This window comes from Vombatus ursinus, unplaced genomic scaffold (genome assembly GCF_900497805.2).
Source record: "Vombatus ursinus unplaced genomic scaffold, bare-nosed wombat genome assembly UNPS02014818.1, whole genome shotgun sequence".
In the NCBI taxonomy this organism is placed as follows: domain Eukaryota; kingdom Metazoa; phylum Chordata; class Mammalia; order Diprotodontia; family Vombatidae; genus Vombatus; species Vombatus ursinus.
Window position 1 is genome coordinate 16421885 of NW_020954596.1, and position 20764 is coordinate 16442648.

The window sequence follows — 20764 nt, forward strand, 5'->3', positions numbered from 1 at the left end:
CAACAGACTGTCTTAATTAGATTCTTGGTTTCAATTCTCTTTCTTCTCTGATCTTCAAATAGCTGCCAAAATAATCCATCTCAAACACAACTCTGACCATGTCAGTCCCCTACCAAGTAACCTTAGTGACTCATTGCTGCCACCAGGATAAAATACAAATTCCTCTGATGGACTTTTAAAGCCTTGTATGTTTTTTCTCCAGTATTTCCTTTCCAGGCTTCTTATATGTTATTCCCCTTCCCACACTCTGATTTTATTTGCATCGTCCTACTTACCATTTCCCAAACTCAGCCTCCTGTCTTCTCTCTCTGTGCATTTGCATAAGTCATGGCCTTTCGGCCTGGAAGGCACTCATTCCTTCCTCATCTCTACCTGTCACCTTCATTCAAGAGTCAATCCATGTGCCGCTATCTGTGGGAAGCCTTTCCTTATGCCCTTAGTTATTAGCGTGCTTTTTCCTCTTAAGTTATGTATCAAGTGTATGTATGCGTATGTACATATATTCACACACACATACATATTAATGATACATGTACTAATATAATATATACTAATATTTCTATATGTATATTTAGTATATATAATTACACATGCATATCTACATACATGGGGGCAGCTAAGTGGCACAGTGGATAAATCACTGGGCTAAGAGTCAGGAAGACTCTTCCTGAGTGCAAATCTGGCCTCAGGCTTTTGCTAGCTGTGGGACAGTCACTTAAACCTGTTTGCTCCAGTTTCCTCATCTGTAAAATGCGTTGGGGAAGAAAATGACAAGCTACTTCAGTATTTTTGTCAAGAAAACCCCAAATGGGACACAACCAAAATGACTGATGAACAACAACAAAATGCATATGTATACATAGGCATAAACATACACACACATATATGTACATACACACTAAAACATGTGAATACATAGTGATTTGGTGAGACGACTAACATGCCACCCTGGACCCCAGTTCTTTTCTTTGAAAAATGAGGGGGTTGGAGTAAATGGCCTTTTAGCTTGAGGTCTATGAGCAGATCAGGAATGGCCTTTTGAAAGGAATACACTAGAGGAAACTGAGATGTGAGGGTGAAGAGCAACACCACCCCATTACCTTATCAACCAAACACAAAGGGCCTTGTTTAATTAATAGATATGGGGACCTATTTCCCCAAACTGATCATGAATGGAAAACTCCTTCTCAGGGAGTTCCACTTGCATAAACTAACAGTGGTCTGAAATCCAAATTCATATTTGTCTTAAGTTTAAAGCACTCATCTAGTTGAACTATTTGTATAAAGACATTTCAATCCAATTATATATTCATCTGAACAAGAGGACAAAAGGCTGCTGAGGTATACCATCAGAGTACTTTGAGTAGCTCACTGTAGGTTTGAGATCATAATTCTAAGATCCCTTTCTGTTTCACCCTCTGATCTACCCCAGTGGCCCAGAATATGGTTTTATGTCCATATCTCTCCAGGTGATCCATTATTAACTCCTTTTACCCCTGTGTGTGACTATGGTTTCCAATGTTACACCTCCTGCTATGTTGAAACAGTTGATGCTGGGATGGCTTTGCCTCCCTTCAAGGGGCTCTTGTCCTCAGAATGGCCTCTTTAAATTAAAGCAGATAATTTGAAAGAAAAATGAGAGTGGGAGAGAAGTAGTGAAGAAGAGGGGAGATCATCTCCCTCAAGTAACCATAATTCTGATTAAGACCTTTGCATTTGTAATTGCGAAACAAGGTCAAATTTCTGCATTATTCTTCATGAGTTCCCCATAGAGTGATTCTATGGGGTCTTTGAGATAAGTTATATGATCACAGTGCCCATTTTATAGATTAAAGCAGTTGGGAATCTTTCTGTCCTAGGCTACTGACTCATTAAGAGGAAACAGAAGAGGAAAAATTAGGCCTACAGACAAGATTTGAAAATTACTGGTTTCCATGACAGTGCAAATGGTATATTATCCTACTATCCATTCCACCATCAAAAAATTTTATTTTTTTTGAGTTAGGAGAGAACTTAGAATTCCTTAGAATCTAATTCACCCCCTACCAAAAGGTGAATTTCTCAGCCTCATTACACTAATAAATAGCTGTACCATCTTTTCTAGTTATAAATGTTAAAGTAGATATGCATCATGATTATTATTATACTTATATGGTCAAAGTCTCGTAGGGATTGGAACTCAACACGTGACTGGAACTCAACACGTGACTTCATTGGAATAGGGAACTCCCAGAAGAGGAAGCTTCCTTTACCAATGCAGGTTAAGACCTTTTCTGCAACTCATGGTCTTAGGGAGTTGCATAGAGCCTTTAACTAACACACTATAAGAACTTACTAACCATTTACTATGTGCTAGGCATTGAGCTAAGCACTGGGGATTCAAAGAAAGGCAGAAACTTGGTCTCTGCCCTCAAGGACCTCATATTCTAATGATGGTGACAGCATGCAAATGTTTGTGTATACAAGATACATTACAAGGCAATCTCAGAGGAGTCATTAAGGAGAAGGACAGGGAAGGGACAGAAAAGGCTTCTTGTAGAAAATAGAGTTTGAACTAGAGGGAAAGGAAACAAGTGGGCCTTAGTTGTTGGAGGAGTTGGAGATATCTACTTCTCAATCACCAGAGGGATTAGTTACTAGAAACTCAGCAAGTCGTCTTCAGGAAGGAGGAGGAAGAGAGCAGCTGGTCAGCAATCATCCTCCTGAAAAGGAATCTTCTGCTCTTCTCTATGTGGTTCTTCCAAGCTCCACTCCTAGTTGCTGGGTCAAATGCCTATGCTCCTTTTACCCATGAGTGCATTCTACTCCTCCATTGTGGTCATGGCTTTTTTTTTTTCTGAGGCAATGGGGTGAAGTGACTTGCCCAGAGTCACACAGATAGTAAGTGTCCAGTGTCTGAGGTCAGATTTGAAGTCAGGTCTTCCTGAATCCAGGACCAGCGCTCTATTTAGCTGCCCCATGGCTTTTTAAAAATAATATGGGGAACTATTCCTAGCTGTCCCCTTGCCTGAGATATCATAAGTAAAGAAACTATCCAGGAGTCAATGAGTACCTGGTCACTATCTTTGATTTAATAAGCAAGAGACTGTTTCTAAAATTAATGTAAATAATATAAATTGCCAAAGGGGGAAGAAATTCAAGAGAATATGGGTTATGGGTTGCTTATACCTTGTTGTTTAGTCATTTCAGTCCTTTCTGACTTTCCATGGCCTCCTTTGGGGTTTTCTTAGCAAAGATATGAGAGTAGTTTGCCATTTCCTTCTTCAGCTCATTTTGCAAATGAGGAGCTGAGGCAAACAGGATGAAGTGACTGAACCAGGGTCACATAGTTCATAAGTTTCTGAGGAGAGATTTGAACTCATGAAGGGAAGTCTTTCTTACTCCAAGTCCAGCTCTCTATCCACTGTGCTCCCTAGCTGCCCTGCTAATACCTTACAGGTCAAAAAAGTGGGTAGAGAAGAGGGGAAATATTTTAGGAGTTTCATTATGAAGGAATGCTGGCAGCATTTTGTCAAGCTAACTCAGCAAGTATTTATTAAGCACCTACTATTTGCTGACGCTGATAAGTACTGGGGACACAAAGAAAGTAGAAAAGAGGTTCATGATCGAATGAGGGAGATAACATGTAAACAATTATGTACAAGCAAGTTACATATGGGATAAGTTGGGAATGATCTTCAAGAGATGACACTGGCATTAAAGGAAATTGGGAACAGCTTCACGTAGGCATTTGGGCTGAAATTTGAAGGAAGTCAGAGATAGGGAAGACAATCATTCTAGTCATGCAAGAGAGCCAGTGAAAATGTGTGGAGTCAAGAGATGGAGTGCCTTGTGGCAGGGACAGCCAAAAGGCCAGTGTCACTGGAGAATGGAGACTGCCTTTACAGAAACATGAAATAGAAATCGAAATCTATGAATTAATAACAATCATGTTAAAGGAATTTCCCCTTTTATCAAAATTTACTTTTATCTAATAATTTAAAAAATAATAATTTAAAGTATTTGTCTTTTTGCCTTCGGTGCCACCATACCACTCAGTGCTAAATTCAGTGCTTAGCTGCAGGGATGAGATCATTCCATGAGCCTATTGACATCAATTTCTCTGCTCCTTTTAACCTTTCTGTTCTGTTATTTTTAATTGGTTCATTATATTTTTGTATGCCACCTACAGTCTTTTTAGGAAGCAGGTGAGGGTATAAATCCTTGACAAATGAATCAAACTTTCATCTCTCTTCTGTAGAAACTGCTGGAGCCCAGGAACAGTCAGGCTGCGTAATTGCTGATGCAGCCATTCTTGTTTCTGATAGACAGTTACCTCCTAGAAGACACAGCATTAAGAAATTTGCTGCACAAGCACAGCATATGGAAAATTGGAAGTAGTTCGCAACTTTCAAGTATAGATTTTCTCCTTGAGGAAACTGCCTTCTTCCAAGGAGTTTGAGAAATACTATTGAAGTCTAAATTCTAAGAGGGAGAAAATTCAAAACTGATTTGAATTAGAAAGGAGAAAGGGGAAGGGAAAGAACATTTGTAAAACACTTACTATGTGCTAGGAACTGTATTAAGTGCATAACAAATATCTCATTTAATCTAGAAATAAAAAATGAATGAGTTGTTCTGATTTTTCTGGATAATCAGTATGGGTTTTTTAAAAAAAATTTTCGATTATTCCTTTGTTTCTATGATTGTGGCTAAAATCCTCACTAGAAGACAGTTCTGGGGTTCAAACAAAATAATGATCTAATCATTCTTAGACTAACAAATTATTTGAACAAGTTTTGAGAGTAGTGACTGTGGATAGGAGATATTGACAATTTCAAAAGCCCTAACCTCATTCTAACAATATGATGATTACCGTCCATGCCTTAGTTGATGGATCACCAAGAGTTTCCTAAGACCCAAACATGCTAGGGTTATACAGCTGTAAAGTATCAGAGGGGAGATTTGAACCTAGATCTTTCTGACTCCAAATATAGCCCTGCATTTGCTATATTAAATTACCTCTTGAGTTATAACATTAGGTTTTAACATATTTAGGGATAATAACAAGTAACATATAAGAAGTTGCATGTATTAAGTAGTCCTAGTTTCATTTGTCTCTGAGGAGCATTTGCCTCATCTGCCTTTAAAAATAACATCTCATATATTTTAAAATTTATTTTCATTTAATGACATTCCAATCTTGGAGTGACAAATTAACTGAAATATAATAATATTATTTGCTTTTGCAATACATCAATTATGCAATAAATAGTATTAGCTAAACTAACAATATGATGTATCTGAAGGAAATCAATTTGCTTCCTACTCAAATTGTTTAACAATAGAGCTAAGGAGGATCTTTAGTGATGCCATTTTATATAACTTGAATTTTTTATTTTAATGTTTATTATTCATTTTAAAATTACTTTACCATTAGATTTGAAACTGTTCTAGTAATCTCTTCAAAATAGATTTCTAGGGTGATACTGTGGAAAAAGCACTAGATTTTGAGCCAAAAGACTTAATTTCAATCCTGCTTTTAAATCATTTGATCTGGGTGACCACAGACAAGTGATTTAACCTTTCATAGCTGCAATTCCTTTCTCTGTTAAGTGAGGAGAAAAATCCTTGCATGACTACCTATCTCACTTGGTTGTGAGAGCTTTATAAACTTCAGAGCACTGTAGAAATGAGAGTTAGTGATTTAAATACCCAGGACCTCAATATCAAATAATAAGGACAATGATGACTGATTTATAATTGAAATTTTTTGTCAATATTCTCTAGACTACTTGGAAGATAAGTAAGGAGAGAGTCCAAGATAGGTTTATACATTTCCTTCATCAAGAAGCACTTGAGAAATATCTAGTGAGCTTTGATTATATTCTGTCTTCTCTTCCCATTGAACCCTAGAATGTGAATGTAGAAGGGGCCTCAGAGATCACTCATAAGAGAAAACTGAGGCCCAGAGAAAGGAGGTAAATTGCCCAGAGTGACCGAGTGAGTCAATAAAAATACATTAGTTGGCATTCCAAAAATACAGGGCTCTAAAAAGCAGATTAATGGTCAGGTTTCAGTTTCCTGTTACCAGACAATTTAAGTGTATTTCAGTGTTGACTTTTCTGCAGCATTCTGTCCTTTATCTTCTTCTTTAAGTTCATATCAAATGTCTATCATTTTTCACCTTATAGTTTACATATTAGATTACATTTATAAAATGTATATGTATCAATTGTTTTTTGTCTAGAAAAGTTCAGTGAAATTTCTATAAACTTCAATTTTATTTACTTTTTAAATCATCAAGCTTTTATTTTTCCCTCTCCTACTGGACAAAAAGAAGAAAAAATAAAACCCTTATTAAAAAAAAACATGCATAGTCAAGCAAAACAAATTCTCATATTGGCCATGTCTAAAAAATGTTAAATGTAAATTGTATATATCCACAGTATATCACCACTGATGAATTAATGACAGTAGAACTTCCATTTTTGGATTTAATATCACAGTCTCTGATGGGCTAGATGAGAAATTAGAAATTGCACTAAAGAAAAAATCCCATCCAGCCATCCTCCAGGACATCTGGATCTCCTCAGGATTGGATATATTTCCATCTGTTTTTCACATTATTCCCATTTAACAGATAAGTAAGCTGAAGCTTGGAGGGTAAATCATTTAATGACTGTTAAACAGTTTGTAAGTGTCAGCGTAAGCATAAACCCAGGGCATCCAAGCCCAGCAGTGTTTTCTCTAAATAACAATGTCCCTTCGCAAAGGTCTTTCCTCATAATAACCTAGTTAATATACACTACAAAGAATTTCTTTCTTATTTTACAGTTGAAGAAACTGAGGCTGAGAAAGGTGAAGTGATTTCTTTTCATATAATAGATAATAGATTAGATGAGATAGGTATAACAAAGAAATGATCCCCCCATCCCCATAATTTTCAAAGGCTTGGCTTCAATTCTGTTCCTATGAAAGATGTGTATGAGGAAAAAGAAAGTCTAAATATGAGTTTCCCTAATGAATGTTAAAAATGAAAGCATTCCCTAGACCTGACTCCCTTAGGATGCTCCTTGAAGAAAATGAAATTTTATTTCCTGATTATATCCCCTTTAGATAAAGGCCAGTTTCTTTTATAGCAGTATGAGACAGTAGCCCATGGCAACACAGAGTCCTGGGCAGATTATCAGTTGCTATGTCACTCTTTTCTTTCTTTATATTGGATTATGAAGACAAGGAGGAGCTCAAATTTTCTCTAACTTATTCAGTTCACCTCATTTAAGGATAAATGAACAAGTATGATAAAGTGAAAACCATGGTAAGCTGGACAATAACTATGTTTGTGAACTGACTTTGAAAGGAGGCAGTTTGGAACAGTGGAAATACCACTGGTTTGAAAGGCGGGAGATTTGGGTTTAAATTCCACTCCTGACATTACCTGTTTGATCTTGGACAAGTTATTCAATCTCTCTGAGCCTCACCTTCCCTATAATGGTCATTCAGTTAGTGACAGAGGTGCCTCTTGAAGTCAATTCTCCTGACTTCTAGGCCAGTTATCTTCCCACTGACTCCAGAAGCCAGACTTCACATGTGGGCACTCTCCACATTGGTACAGTTAGGCAGCACAATGGATAGAGCACCAACCCTGGAGTCAGGAAGACCTGAGTTCAAATCTGGCCTTAGATTAGCTTGACCCAGGGCAAGTTACTTAACCTCTGTCTGCCTCAGTTTTCTCAACTGTAAAATGGGGATAATGATAGCACCTACATCCCAGGACTGCTGTGAGGATCTAATGAGATAATATTTGCCAAGTATTTCTTGCAGTGCCTGGCACATAGTAGGTGCTATATAAATGTTATTTCCTTCCATAAATTATAGACTTTTAAAAATATAAAGTAGAACTTCGAAGGGAAAATTTTTTTTAAACATGTTGAATTGATCGTTCATGTCTAGATTATTCAATTGGTTTGGGAATGGTACTAAAGAACCCAAGGTCCTGGGTCACACTCTTCATAAGCCAATTAATTTTATGCTTTTGTGTGCTGTGGCCCATGGACTACAATAGTTATTATATGCAGACTGTTCACCACAAGAGGGTGCTGGTGAGTGTATGCAAATCCATCCTACTCAGAGATTCAATTTCAAGTATATGCTTTGTTAATGGGATGCCAGTATCATTCTCTCTATAGTATGCAAAAGTGTGTGTGTGTGTGTGTGTGTGTGTGTGTGTGATTTCATTGGTGTGGAGAAGCTATTTCCATTCAGATCCTCCTGTAACAACAACAACAACAACAATAAATAGCTATCATTTACACAGAGCTTACTATGTGTTTTATAGTCTTACAGAGTCACTTGGGGTATTAAGTAGTTAGAAAGTTTGCCCAAATGGTTATATATTTCAAGACATATTAGCTCAGGCCCTCTCTCCATTATGACACACTGCTTCTCATGCAAAGAATAATTGTGTATTATAAAGAAATAGATAAGGCAGATTATATTAGACATATTAGACTTCCTAATAATATTAAATTCTTAAAAAGGAAATATAAGCAGTTTGGTAGATTTGTTTGCAAAATCTCCACCAATCACAGGCCACTGTTTTTATCAATTTATGATGATACAATCATGGACTTTAAAGCTGGAAGGGACGTTGAAAACAATTGCATCCAATTTCATCATCTCACAGACAAGGACACCGAGACCTGGAGAGGTGAATGTAGCTCACCTTTATGTAGCATTTAGGCTTCTCACAACAACCCTATAAAGTAGGAAGGATAAGTATTATCATCTCCACTTCACAGATGAGAAAACTAAAGCACAGTGGCAAAGTGGGTCACCATATATTTATATGTCACTTGCCCTCATGGCTGTAACTATGGCAGAGTTGAGTGTGGTATGGTGAAGTTGAGATTTGAATTCATGTCTCTTGACTCTAAGTCCAACATATCTGACCAGTACTCCATGTTACATGTTGGATAAGGTGATGTTCCTTTCCCAAGGTCACATTTGTGGTAAGTAAGAAAGGGTAGTCAAGCCTACGTTCTTTGACTCCAAAGCCAAAGTTCTTTCTACCACATTCTATCACATTTATTGGGCAGACTGCATGTTAGGAGATCAAACAGTTAAAATTATTGTTATCGATGATCTGAAAAGTGTTAGCATTCTCTACTCACTTTGTTTCACTCTACCACTATCATTGTGAAATCAGAAGGGGAGCTCTGAAGGCTCTTTGGAGTTTGATTCTGGAAAACAACTTCCATGGAAGACAATCTTGCCAATTCCACTAAGCTGACTATACTTCAGTTGTGGACATGGCTGCATGTGTCTCATTCAAGGACCAGTTTATGTGCACTAAGGATCGTTGCCAAAAGTCTATATCTAGAATAATAACTGGTACTTTGACATTCTCTCAGCTTTTCTTGTAGATCACAAGGAAGGTGGTTTCTCTAACAATCTACTCTCCTGAGCTGTAGTGGATCAATATCAGCTCTAGTTGTGGGGCACCAACCAGAGCAGTTCCCAGTGTCCTCTCAACAAGAGGTTAGGTGGGATGCATATTCAATTTGATGAGAGGTGTCCCCTTCCAGGTAAGGTCCATGCCCTGAAAACCCCTCAAGGTGACTGAAGGACACATAGTAAATGATCTGGAATCTCCTGATAAACTACTGCTGCACTGTGGCTAGAATGCTGGTTCTGGAGTCAGGAACACCCGGGTTTGAATGTGAACTGAGACAGTAGCTGTGTGACCCTGGATGAGCCGCTTAAACTCTGTTTGCCTAAGTTTTCTCATCTATAAAATGAAGATAATAATAGCACCTACTTCCTAGGGTGTACTTTGAAGATAAAATGAGATATTTGTAAGGCATTTTGGAAACCTCAAAGTGCTATATAAATGCTATTATTGTTATCATCATTATTGTTGTCATCATCAATATCTCAAAGATCATAAATCATCTCTAAACTCTACTAAATTGTTTGCTATACTTTTCATGAATGTTAGTTAATAATGCTGATAAGAATGTCTTCTAATTCTAATATAATCTGCCTTAGACACATATTTGTAATAATCAAACCTCTCTTTTCTCCAAGACCATGTTGAATAGTGGAGCTAGGATTCTAATTTTAGACTTTGGGTTCTTCTCAGTATACAAGGGGAACCACCATTGTTTCATGTTCCAGTAGCTCAAGAACATTCATTTGCTCAGCTCATCATTACCAAATCTAAGGCACCAACCAAGGCACAAAATGTCCTCTTCATGATCACAACTCTAATCTGGTCTTCTTCTTCCCTAGATGGATGAGATAAAAGGCAAAGACAGAGTGATCCTGGCCTTGGAAAAAGATCTGGGTGTGCAGGCAGGCCACACCCAGAAGTTACTTCTTCAGAAAGAGGCATTAGATGAACAACTGGTACAAGTCAGAGAAGCTGAGCGTTACCACAGTAGCCCAAAGAAAGAGCTTCCAGGGGGAATTGGAGACCTCTCCGAGTTGATGGGCTTCTCGGTAAGGCTGTGTGGTCTGATGGGACTTGTTCCTTCATAATTCATCTGAGCTTTTTAATCAAACATCTATTATGTGCAAGGTACTGTGTATGTGTGTGTGTGTGTGTGTGCATGTGTGTGTATGTTCGTGTCTATGTGTGTTCATGTCTATGTGTGTTTAGCAAGTCATTGGTAGAACTTTGGGAGGTGGGGGGGAATAAATATTTATGTAGAACTTACCATGTTCCAGGCACCGTCAATTACATTTATTGTTAGTCTCCTAATCCTTTCATTCATTCTTCCATTCATCCAACAAACATTTACTGAGCACCTAATAAGTCCAAGGCACCATACTAGGTGCTGGGGAAGATACAAAGATGAAGAAGACATGGCCCTTGCCCTCAACGAGCATACAGTTTATTTGGAGAAATAAGACGGGTGTAAAAATAACTATAAAACAGATTGGTAATGGTGTGGTAGTGGTAGTAATAACCCACATTTATATGATACCTTACTGCTACAAAGTTATTTATATCATTAACTTTTGAGTCTCATAAGTGCTCTGAAACAGCTAGGTGGCATAGTGGTTAGAATGTTGGACTTGGTTGGAGTCAATAAATAAGAAAGGAGGAAATCAAGAATTTAATTAAGAGCCTACTGTGTGCCAGATACTGTGCTAGGTGCTAGGTGCTTTACCAATACCTCATTTGATACCTCACATTTGATCCTACCTGGGAGGTAGTTGATATTATTATCCCCATTTTTCAGTTGAGAAAGCTGAGGCAGTTGAATGTTAGATGATCTACCCACGGTCACATGGTTAATAAATATCTGAAGTTGGATTTGAACTCAAGCCTTCTGGACTTCATGTCTAGCAATCTGTACACTGCACCACCTAGCAACCTACAACTCAATAACATTTGTGTTCAAAACTTCCCTCAGAAACTTACTAGCTGTGTGTGTGACCCTGTGGAAGTCACTGAATCTCTTTCATCCTCAGTTTTCTCTTCTATGATATAGGGATAATAATAGCATCTACTTTATAAGGTTCTTATGAGACAAGATTGCAAAATTTAAAGTGCTATTTAAATTTATATATTTATATATATATATGTATATGTAATTATGTGGTATAACATATACATAATTATGTATTATACATATATAATTAAGCAGTGCAAGAATTATTACTCTTATTTTACAGATGAGGAACCAGGGCCTTAGTGAGAGGAAGTGACTTATCCAAGGTCACAAAATGAATAAGTGGTGGAATCAGGCCTATTCCATGTCATATTAGACTATTATAATTTCCTTGGAGAGGTCCAATGTGCCATGAGAGATCTGAGGAGGTAAAGATTATTTTTATTTAGAAGCATTAGGAAAAAGGCTTCATGGAGAAAGTATCCTCTGAGTTAAACTGTAAAGGCCGGGATAAGATTTCAGCAGGTAGAGAACAGAAGAATATTTCAGGGATAGAGGACAGGATGGCAAAAACTCAGATAAGAAATTAAAAGAGAATTTCAGGGAATGGAGAAGAGTGCTTTTTGGCAGGAGCAAAGTCTGAAAAGAGGCTGGAAAGGCAAATTTGGAGCCAGATTGTGGAAGGAACTTGAATGCCAGACTGAGGAATTTTCATTTTATTCTTTAGGATTTAATTGAAGAATTTTAAGCAAGACAGTGACATAATTAGAGTGTTGCTCTTTAGTAAAAATGTCTCTGGTAGTAGTATGTAGGATAGATTAGGGTAGGGGCAATAGGGAAATCATTTTGAAGGCTAAACTATAAGGGTTTTTTTTTAAATCACTTTGAAATGTAGGGAGTTTTTAGTACTTTTTTTCTCCTTTAAAATCTGTTACTTTTTTTTTTTTCAGGAGCAGCATATGGATGAACGAGATGTACGTAGGTTTCAGCTAAAAATTGCTGAGCTCAATGCAGTAATCCGGAAGCTAGAAGACAGAAATACCCTGTTAGCAGATGAAAGAAATGAACTGGTAAATCAATTTCTGCCAATACAGATGGCATTTTACTGCGTAGAAATTAAGGGTACTTAGGGGTAGTCAGCTTTTCCAGGAAAACAGTTCAATGAAAACTTGTTTATTATAAATCTTAGAATCATAGACTATTAGAAAAGTGACTTGGGAACATTATCAAGCAAAAACTAAATATCCATGCCAAAAGATAATGTCGAGAAGAGTCTTGATCTGGGACAGGGTGCACAAAGATGTCCTCTGAGGTCTCCTTCATGTCTGAGATTCTATGATTCCTTGAATATTGAACCTAGAATGTTACAACTGAAAGGAACCTGGGAACATAGTACATAAAATTTTAAAACTGGAAGGGACCTTAAAGATACCATCTCGTTCAGGAATTCTTAACCTTTTTGTGTCATAAACTGCTTTAGCAGTCTATAGAAGCCTTTGGATAACTTCTTAGAGTAATGTTTTTAAATGCATAAAATGAATTACAGAGAATTACGAAGGAACCAACTAAATAGAAATATAGTACGAAAAAAAATTAAAAAGAGACCAAGTTCACAGATTCTAGTTTTTAAATCCCTATCTACCTCTCCTTATTTTGGAGACAGGAAGCCAAAGCTGAAATTGGTTTAGTGATCCAATAAATCCAGAATGAGGATAATGATAGGTAATAATAATAGATTCAGACAGGACTTAGGACTCATGCCTGACTCCTAGTCTAGTTTCCTGGTTTTATAGATTTGTTATAGACTTATAGTTTATTTTCTTCTCTGTTCCACGGGGAGTAGGTTAAATTTTTTTCTTCTAAATATATTGTAGTTAGATTGAAATTGTGCATACATGTTTTAGTAAGAATTATAGGCTTAATTCTTTTTTTATTAATTTAATATTTTAATTCCCCTCCCCTAATTACATGTAAAAACAGTTTTAACATTCTGAGTTCCAAATTTTCTTCTTCGCTCCCTTCCTCCACTCCCTCACTGAGGAGGCAAGCAATTTGACATAGGTTATACATATGCCATCATGCAAGATGTATTTCCTTGTAAGTCATGCTGTGAAAGAAAACATGGATGTACCCACATGGAGCAAGATGACAAAGTCTAGGGAATTAAGAGTAGAGCAAAGAAAGAATGAAAATGACTGGCCTGGGCCTTCTTTAAATGGTGGTTCAAGGTAGGGATCACTATTCAGAAAAGGGGTCAGAAGGGCAAAGACATCACCAGGATGAAAGTTTACTGGGGGTGGAGGGGAGTCCAGAGAGTCTGCAAGAGAGCCAGGAGAGAAGTAGGATGGCCAGAATTGAAATAATTTAGAAGAAATGTAGGGATTATTTTGAATATTCCAATGAAAATAATATAGTTTTTCTTTTTGGAGTAATGTAATACATATACAATTTTTCTCCTAGAAATGACATTAAGATTTTTTGCTTTTGATTTCAGTTTTATTAAAAAATGTATGCACCAATAACAACAATGAGATAACATTTGGTATGTTAGCCAAAGCAGTTCTTAGGGGAAAATTTATATCTCTAAACGTGCATATCAATAAAAGAGAGAAAAACAGATAAATGAATTGATCATATGACTAAAAAAAAACCTAGAAAAACAACACATTAAAAATATGCCATTAAGCACCAAAATAAAAATCCTTAAAATCAAAGGAGGGATAAAAAATTGAAAATGAAAAAAAAGCATTGAATTTTTAAGTAAAACTTAGAGCTGGTTTTATGAAAAAAAAAAAGCAACAACAACAATAAAATGGATAAACCATTGGTTAATTTGATTAAAAAAGAGAAAAAAAACAAATTACCATTATCAAAAATGAAAAAGGTGAATGTATAACCAATGAAGATTAAACTGAAGCAATTATTAGGAGCTATTCTACCCAACTATATGCTAATGAAACTGAAAATCTAAAGGAAACAGATGAATATTTAAAAAAATATAAATTGCCCAGATTAACAGAAGAGGAAATAGAATACTTAAATCCAATTTTATAATAAGAAATTGAACAGGCCATCAATGAGCTCCCTAAGAAAACATCCCCAGGACCAGATGGAATTACAAGTAATTCTACAAGTAAATTTTATTTTATTTTTAATCTAGGGAATGAAACAAGCATTTCTATAACATAGTAGAATAAAAAAGATGATTGCATATATAACTGCAAGTCTGCTATGAACAATTTGCTATTCCTTTCAAATGTGCAACAAAATTATCATATAAGTTTCTTGTTTATTTTTTTTTCTTCCCTCACTCTCCTACCCTAGAGATGGCTACTAGGTGAATTCTATTTTATAGAGAAATTAATTCCAAAACCCACACGAAAAATTGACATTTTTACATATTACTAACGAAGCTCAATAGCAAGAGATAGAAAGAGAAATTCCATTTAAACTTACTGTAGACATTATAAAATATTTGGGAGTCTACCTGCCAAAACAAAACCAGGAACTATGTGAACACAATTACAAAACACTTTTCACACAAATAAAGTCAGATCTAAATAATTGAAAAAATATCAATTGCTCATGGGTAGGCTGAGCTAATGTAATAAAAATGACAATTCTATCTAAATTAATTTACTTATTCAGCAATATACCAATCAAACTACCTAAAATTATTTTATAGAGCTAGAAAAAAACAATAACAAAATTCATCTGGAAGAACAAAAGGTCCAGAATATCAAGAGAACTAATGAAAAAAAAATGCAAGGGAAGGTGACTTAGCTGTATCAGATCTTAAATAGTATTATAAAGCAGCAATCATCAAAACTACTTGGTACTGGCTGAGAAATAGAGTGGTGAATCAGTGGAATAGGTTAGGTACGTAAGACACAATCGTCAATGACTATACTAATCTATTATTTGATAAATCCAAAGACTCCAGCTTCTGGGATAAGAAATCACTATTTAACAAAAATTGCTAGGAAAACTGGAAAATAGTATGGCAGAAATTGGGCATAGACCAACATCTTATACTCTATACCAAGATAAAGGCAAAATGAGCACAGGATTTATATATAAAGACTGAAAGTAAAAGCAAACTAGGAGAGCAAGAAATAGTTTACCTTTCAGATCTATGGAGAAGGGAAGAATTTATGACCAAACAAGACACAGAGAACATTATGAAATGCAAAATGGATACTTTTGATTACATTACATTTTTGCACAAACAAAGCCAATGCATCCAGTATTAGGAGGGAAGCAGAAAGCTGGGAAACAATTTTTATAACCAGTGTCTCTGATGAAGGCCTTATTTCTAAAATACATTGGGAACTGTGTCAAATTTATAAGAATACAAGTCATTCCCCAATTGATAAATGGTAAAAGGATATGAACAGGCAGTTTTCAGAGGAAGAAATTAAAGCTATCTATAGTCACATGAAAAAAAATGATCTAAATTACTTTTGATTAGAGAAATGCAAATCAAAATGACTCTGAGGCACCACATCACACCTATTAGATAGGCTAACATGACAAAACAGGAAAATGATAAATGTTGGAGAAAATGTGGGAAAATTGGAACACTAAAGCATTGCTGGTGGAGTTGTGAACTGATACAAACATTCTAGAGAGCAATTTGGAACTATGCCCAAAGGGCTATAAAATTGTGCATACCCTTTGACCCAACAATAGCACTTCTAGATCTGTATCCAAAAGAGATCATAAAAATGGAAAAAGGACCTACATGTACAAAAATATTTATAACAGCTCTTATTGTGGTGGCAAATAATTGGAAATTGAGGGGATGCCCATCAATTGGGGAATTGAACAAGTTGTGATATATGAATGTAATGGAATACTATTGTGTTATAAGAAATGATGAGCAGGCAGACTTCAGAAAAGCCTAGAAAGACTTATATGAACTGATGGTGAGTGAAACGAGCAGAACCAGGAGAACATTGTACACAGTAACAGGCGTATTGTGGGTTGACTGACTTTGATAGACTTAGCTCTTCTCAGCAAAGCAAGACTCTAAGACAACTCCAAAAGACTCATGATGGAAAACGTTATCCACATCCAGAGAAAGAACTATGGAGTTTGAATGCAGATGGAAGCATACTATTTGCTCTCCTTTTCCTTTGTTATTTTGTTTTATTGCTTCATTCTCACGGTTCCTCTCATTAGTGCTAATTGTTCTTTACATCATGACTAATGAGAAAATATGCTTAATATGAATGTATAAGTAGAGCCTATATCAGATTGCACACTATCTTGGGGGAGGGAGGAAAAAGAGGAGAAGAAAATTTAAAACTCAAAATCTTATGGAAGTGAATGTTGAAAACTAAAAATAAATTAATTAATTATTAAAAAAAGAAAAAAATTAATTCCATTATTATATAAACTATTAGAAAAAATAAGTAGGGTCCTATGAAATTCCTTCTATGACATGAATATGGATTTAATACTTAAATCAAGGAGAGCAAAAAAGATAAAGAAAGCTGTAGATCTGTTTCCCTAGTTCATATTGATGTAAAACTTTTAAATACTAGCAAGGATATTGCAGTCATATATCACAATGATCATATAATCTCACCTAGCCTAGATTTATACCAGGAATGGAGGACTGATTAAGGATTAGGAAAACCATAAGTATAGTTGCTTGACCAAAGTGATAACAGAACCAGCAAAAAACATATGATTATATCAATAGATGTAGAAAAGGCTTTTGGGAAAAATACAATACCCATTCCTATTAAAATGCTAGGAAGCATAGAAATAAATGGATTTTTTTCTTAAAATCATAATATTATTTATTTAAAACCAAGAGTAAGCATTATCTTTAATGGCGGTAAGCTAGAAGATTTCCAATAAGATCAAGGATGAAGCAAGGATGTCCATTATCACTTCCTATTCAATTTTATACTAGAAATGCTAGCTATAGAAGAAAGACAAGAAAAAGAAATTGAAGAAATAAGCATAGGCAATGATAAAATAAGACTATAATTTTTTTGCAGATGATAAGATGGTATACTTAGAAAACCCTAGAGAGTCAATTAAAAAAGAAATTAGTTGAAGCAGTGAACAACTTAAACAAAATTTCACAATATAGAATAAACCAAAATGAATCATCAACATTTCTACATATTACCAATAAAATCTAGCCAGATGAGATAGAAAGAGAAACTCAATTCAAAATAACTACAGAAAGTATAAAATACTTGGGAGTCTGCCTGCCAAAACAAACCTAGGGACTATATGAACACAATTACAAAATACTTTTCAAACAAATAAAGACAAATCTGAACAACTGGAAAAATATTAATTGCTCATGGGTAGGCTAAGCCAATATGATAAAACTAACAATACTACAGAAATTTATTTATTTATTTAGTACCATACCAAATTACCAAAGAACCATTTTATAGAGCTAGAAAAAAAATAATAAAATCCATCTGGAGGAACAAAAGGTCAAGAATATCAAAGGAATTAATGAAAAAGAAAAGTGAAGGAAGGTGGCCCAGTAGTACCATATCTCAAACTGTACAACAAAGTGGCAACCATCAAAACAATCTGCTACTGGTAAGAAGTAGAGTGGTTGATCAAGGATAGATTAGGCACATAGCATGCAGAGGTAAATGACCACAGTAATCCTGTATTTGGTAAACTCAAAGAACCCAAGTTAATCGGGCAAAAACTCTGTTCAGCAAAAACTACTAGAAAGCAGTTTGGCAGAAAGTAGGCATAGATCAAAAATTTCACATCATATACCAAGGATAAGCTCAAAATGTGTAGGTGATTTAGACATAAAAATAATATCATAAGTAAATTAGGGGAGCCTGAAAAATTTTTGTTGTTGAGTTGTTTCAATGTTGTCTGACTCTCTGAGAACCTATTTGGGATTTTCTTGGCAAAGATATTAGAGTGGTTTGCCATTTCCTTTTTCAGCTCATTTTACAGATGAGGAACTGAGGCAAACAGGGTTAAGTGACTTTCATAGGGTTGAATTCAGGTCCTTCTGAATCTAGTCCCAATGCTCTTTTCACTGTGCCACCTAGCTGCCCATGGAAAAGTTACTGATGAACTATCAGTAGATCTCTCACCTAGCCCAACCATTTTGGAGAACAATATGAAACTGTGTCCAAAGGGCTATAAAAATGTGAATACTCTTTGATCCAACAATACCCCTACTTGATCAAACCCGAAAAGATCAAAGAAAAAGGAAAAAAAGGTCATATATGTACAAACACATTTATAATAGCTCTTTTTTTGTGGTGGCAAAGAAATACCCATAAATTGGGGAATGGCTGTGAATGTGTGAATATAATGTAATACTATTGTGCTAAGAAATGATAAGGGGGATGATTTCAGAAAAATCTTAGAAGACTTATATGAACTAATCTAATGTGAAGTGAAGTGGGCAGAACCAGAACAATCTACATGGTAACAGCAATGTTGTAAAGATAATCAACTGTGAAAGACTTAGTAACTCTGATCAACGATCCATCATAACTACCTAGAAATTTTAATGTAAAATGCTATCCATTTGTAGTTTGAGAACTGATGGACTCAGTGAAGATTGAAACATAGATTTTTCCTGATTTACTCCCAGAACATGACTAATGTAGAAATATGTTTTGCTTGACTTCATATATATATAACGGGTACTATATTTCTTGCCTTCTCAATGGATAGAGCAGGGACTTGGGGGAGGGGAGGAGAAATGAGAACTGAAAATAAAATACAATTTTTAAAAAAGTATGCACCAATAGGGATCCCCAATTTACCGCATCCAGAGACAAAAGTGAGTAGGCTGCCAGCTTTTGTGCAGTGAAACGGCAAGTTAAAAAATGTTTTAATCACTGTAGGAGAAGGACATTGTCAAGCTTACAATTTCTCTCTGATCTCTTTTTTTCCTTTAAGCTCCTCTCTTTCTGTCAATTTTTTTCTTGGTGAGATCTATAAAAACTAAATTATTTCATTTAGGTGTCATGGATGCTGAAGGTAGTACAGTTCATTTCAACAAATATTTGTTAAATGATTACTGGGCACGACATGGCATTTGCCCTTAGTATTAACAAAATGTTAATTAAGCAGATCTGTCCTCAAGAAGTTTGGAATTATATAATGGAGAGAGGATAAAAAGGATATTTATTCCTTTATTCAACAAGCAGTGATCAAGCAGAGTATATAATAATGCAATTTGATATGATAAATGGTATAAATAAAAATGAAATTACAATTTAGCTATATTTGTAAGATATCACTTAAATTAAACAAATAATTATTTTTAACTAATGTATATAAATCCATGTACTAGACAATGCACATTCTCTTTTAGTGATGAGGTGGGAAAAGACTGAAGGTGCTAAGGGGTGAGTGGAAGTGAGAAAGTAAAGAGAGGGAGTGAAAAGTATTTTTTGGAGCAATTGGACAATGAGGGGGAGGAGAGGGAGGAAATGATAGTTCTAGAGAGTAACAGAATCATAGGAATTGATATGATGTTTTTTTTAGAATGGGGAGTACTCTTCTAGAATGTTCATAGATAGAGAGGAAGGAGAAACATTTTGGTGCCGTAGAAATGGCATTGAATGTGAAGGCCAAGGACTTTGGCTCAAATCCAATCTGATACTTAACTTGTGTTACTTGGCCAAGTCACCAACTTCTTTGGATCCAAGTTTCCTCATCTGTAAAATGAGCAGAAAAAACTAGTGTAGATGACATCTAAATTCCCTTCTAGCTCAAAATCTATGGTATCATATTATCAGAGAATATCATTCTAATTAACTCATGAATGATACTTTCCATTTGTATCAAGATTTTTGCCCTTACAAAGTATTTTTACATCTGCTAGAAATTAAATCATTTGATTATTATAACAGATCTATGAAGTTGGGGATTATTACTCTTATTTTTTAATTGATGTGGAAACTGAGGCTCCCAGGAGTTAGAAGATTTTTCCAGGTTTATAGAGGTTATTAGGTGATGGACCTGGGACCAGATTTTGCATTTCCTAGTTCCTGATCTATACTTTCCAAATCTTATGCTCTAAACATTTCTTCTATTAGAGCTTCCTGGAGTTTTTAAAAGGCTGCTTTTAAGGAAAGGCAGCTTTAAATAGAACTGAGAGGCTTTAAGGGAGAGACAGAGGGAATAAGATATGCATAGTGTCTGAAAAGGAATGGTAAATGTATGGTTGACTTTCTCTTTTACCAGCTTATACCTGACAATCGGAGTCTTTCTTTCTAGGTTGAGGTTTAAGCATCTTTGATCCCTAAAGAAGAAGACCAGGAAGGTATTACAAGCTAGGCTCACAGCCTCAATTTCCCCACAGGCTTGAAGGTGAAATATCTCTACACCCTTAGGTTAAGGAAATTAGGAGT

The 20764-nt window shown here is 35.6% G+C and overlaps 1 protein-coding gene across 1 annotated transcript in view; it reads left to right on the forward strand.

Moving 5' to 3' along the window:
- Positions 1-20764, forward strand: part of JAKMIP1 (janus kinase and microtubule interacting protein 1) — a 178082-nt gene that overhangs the window by 116338 nt on the left and 40980 nt on the right. Inside the window, exons 5-6 of the mRNA XM_027836396.1 lie at positions 10276-10485; positions 12335-12454. Of these exons, the coding sequence (XP_027692197.1) occupies positions 10276-10485; positions 12335-12454 (330 nt within the window). The remainder of the gene's footprint in view (positions 1-10275; positions 10486-12334; positions 12455-20764) is intronic.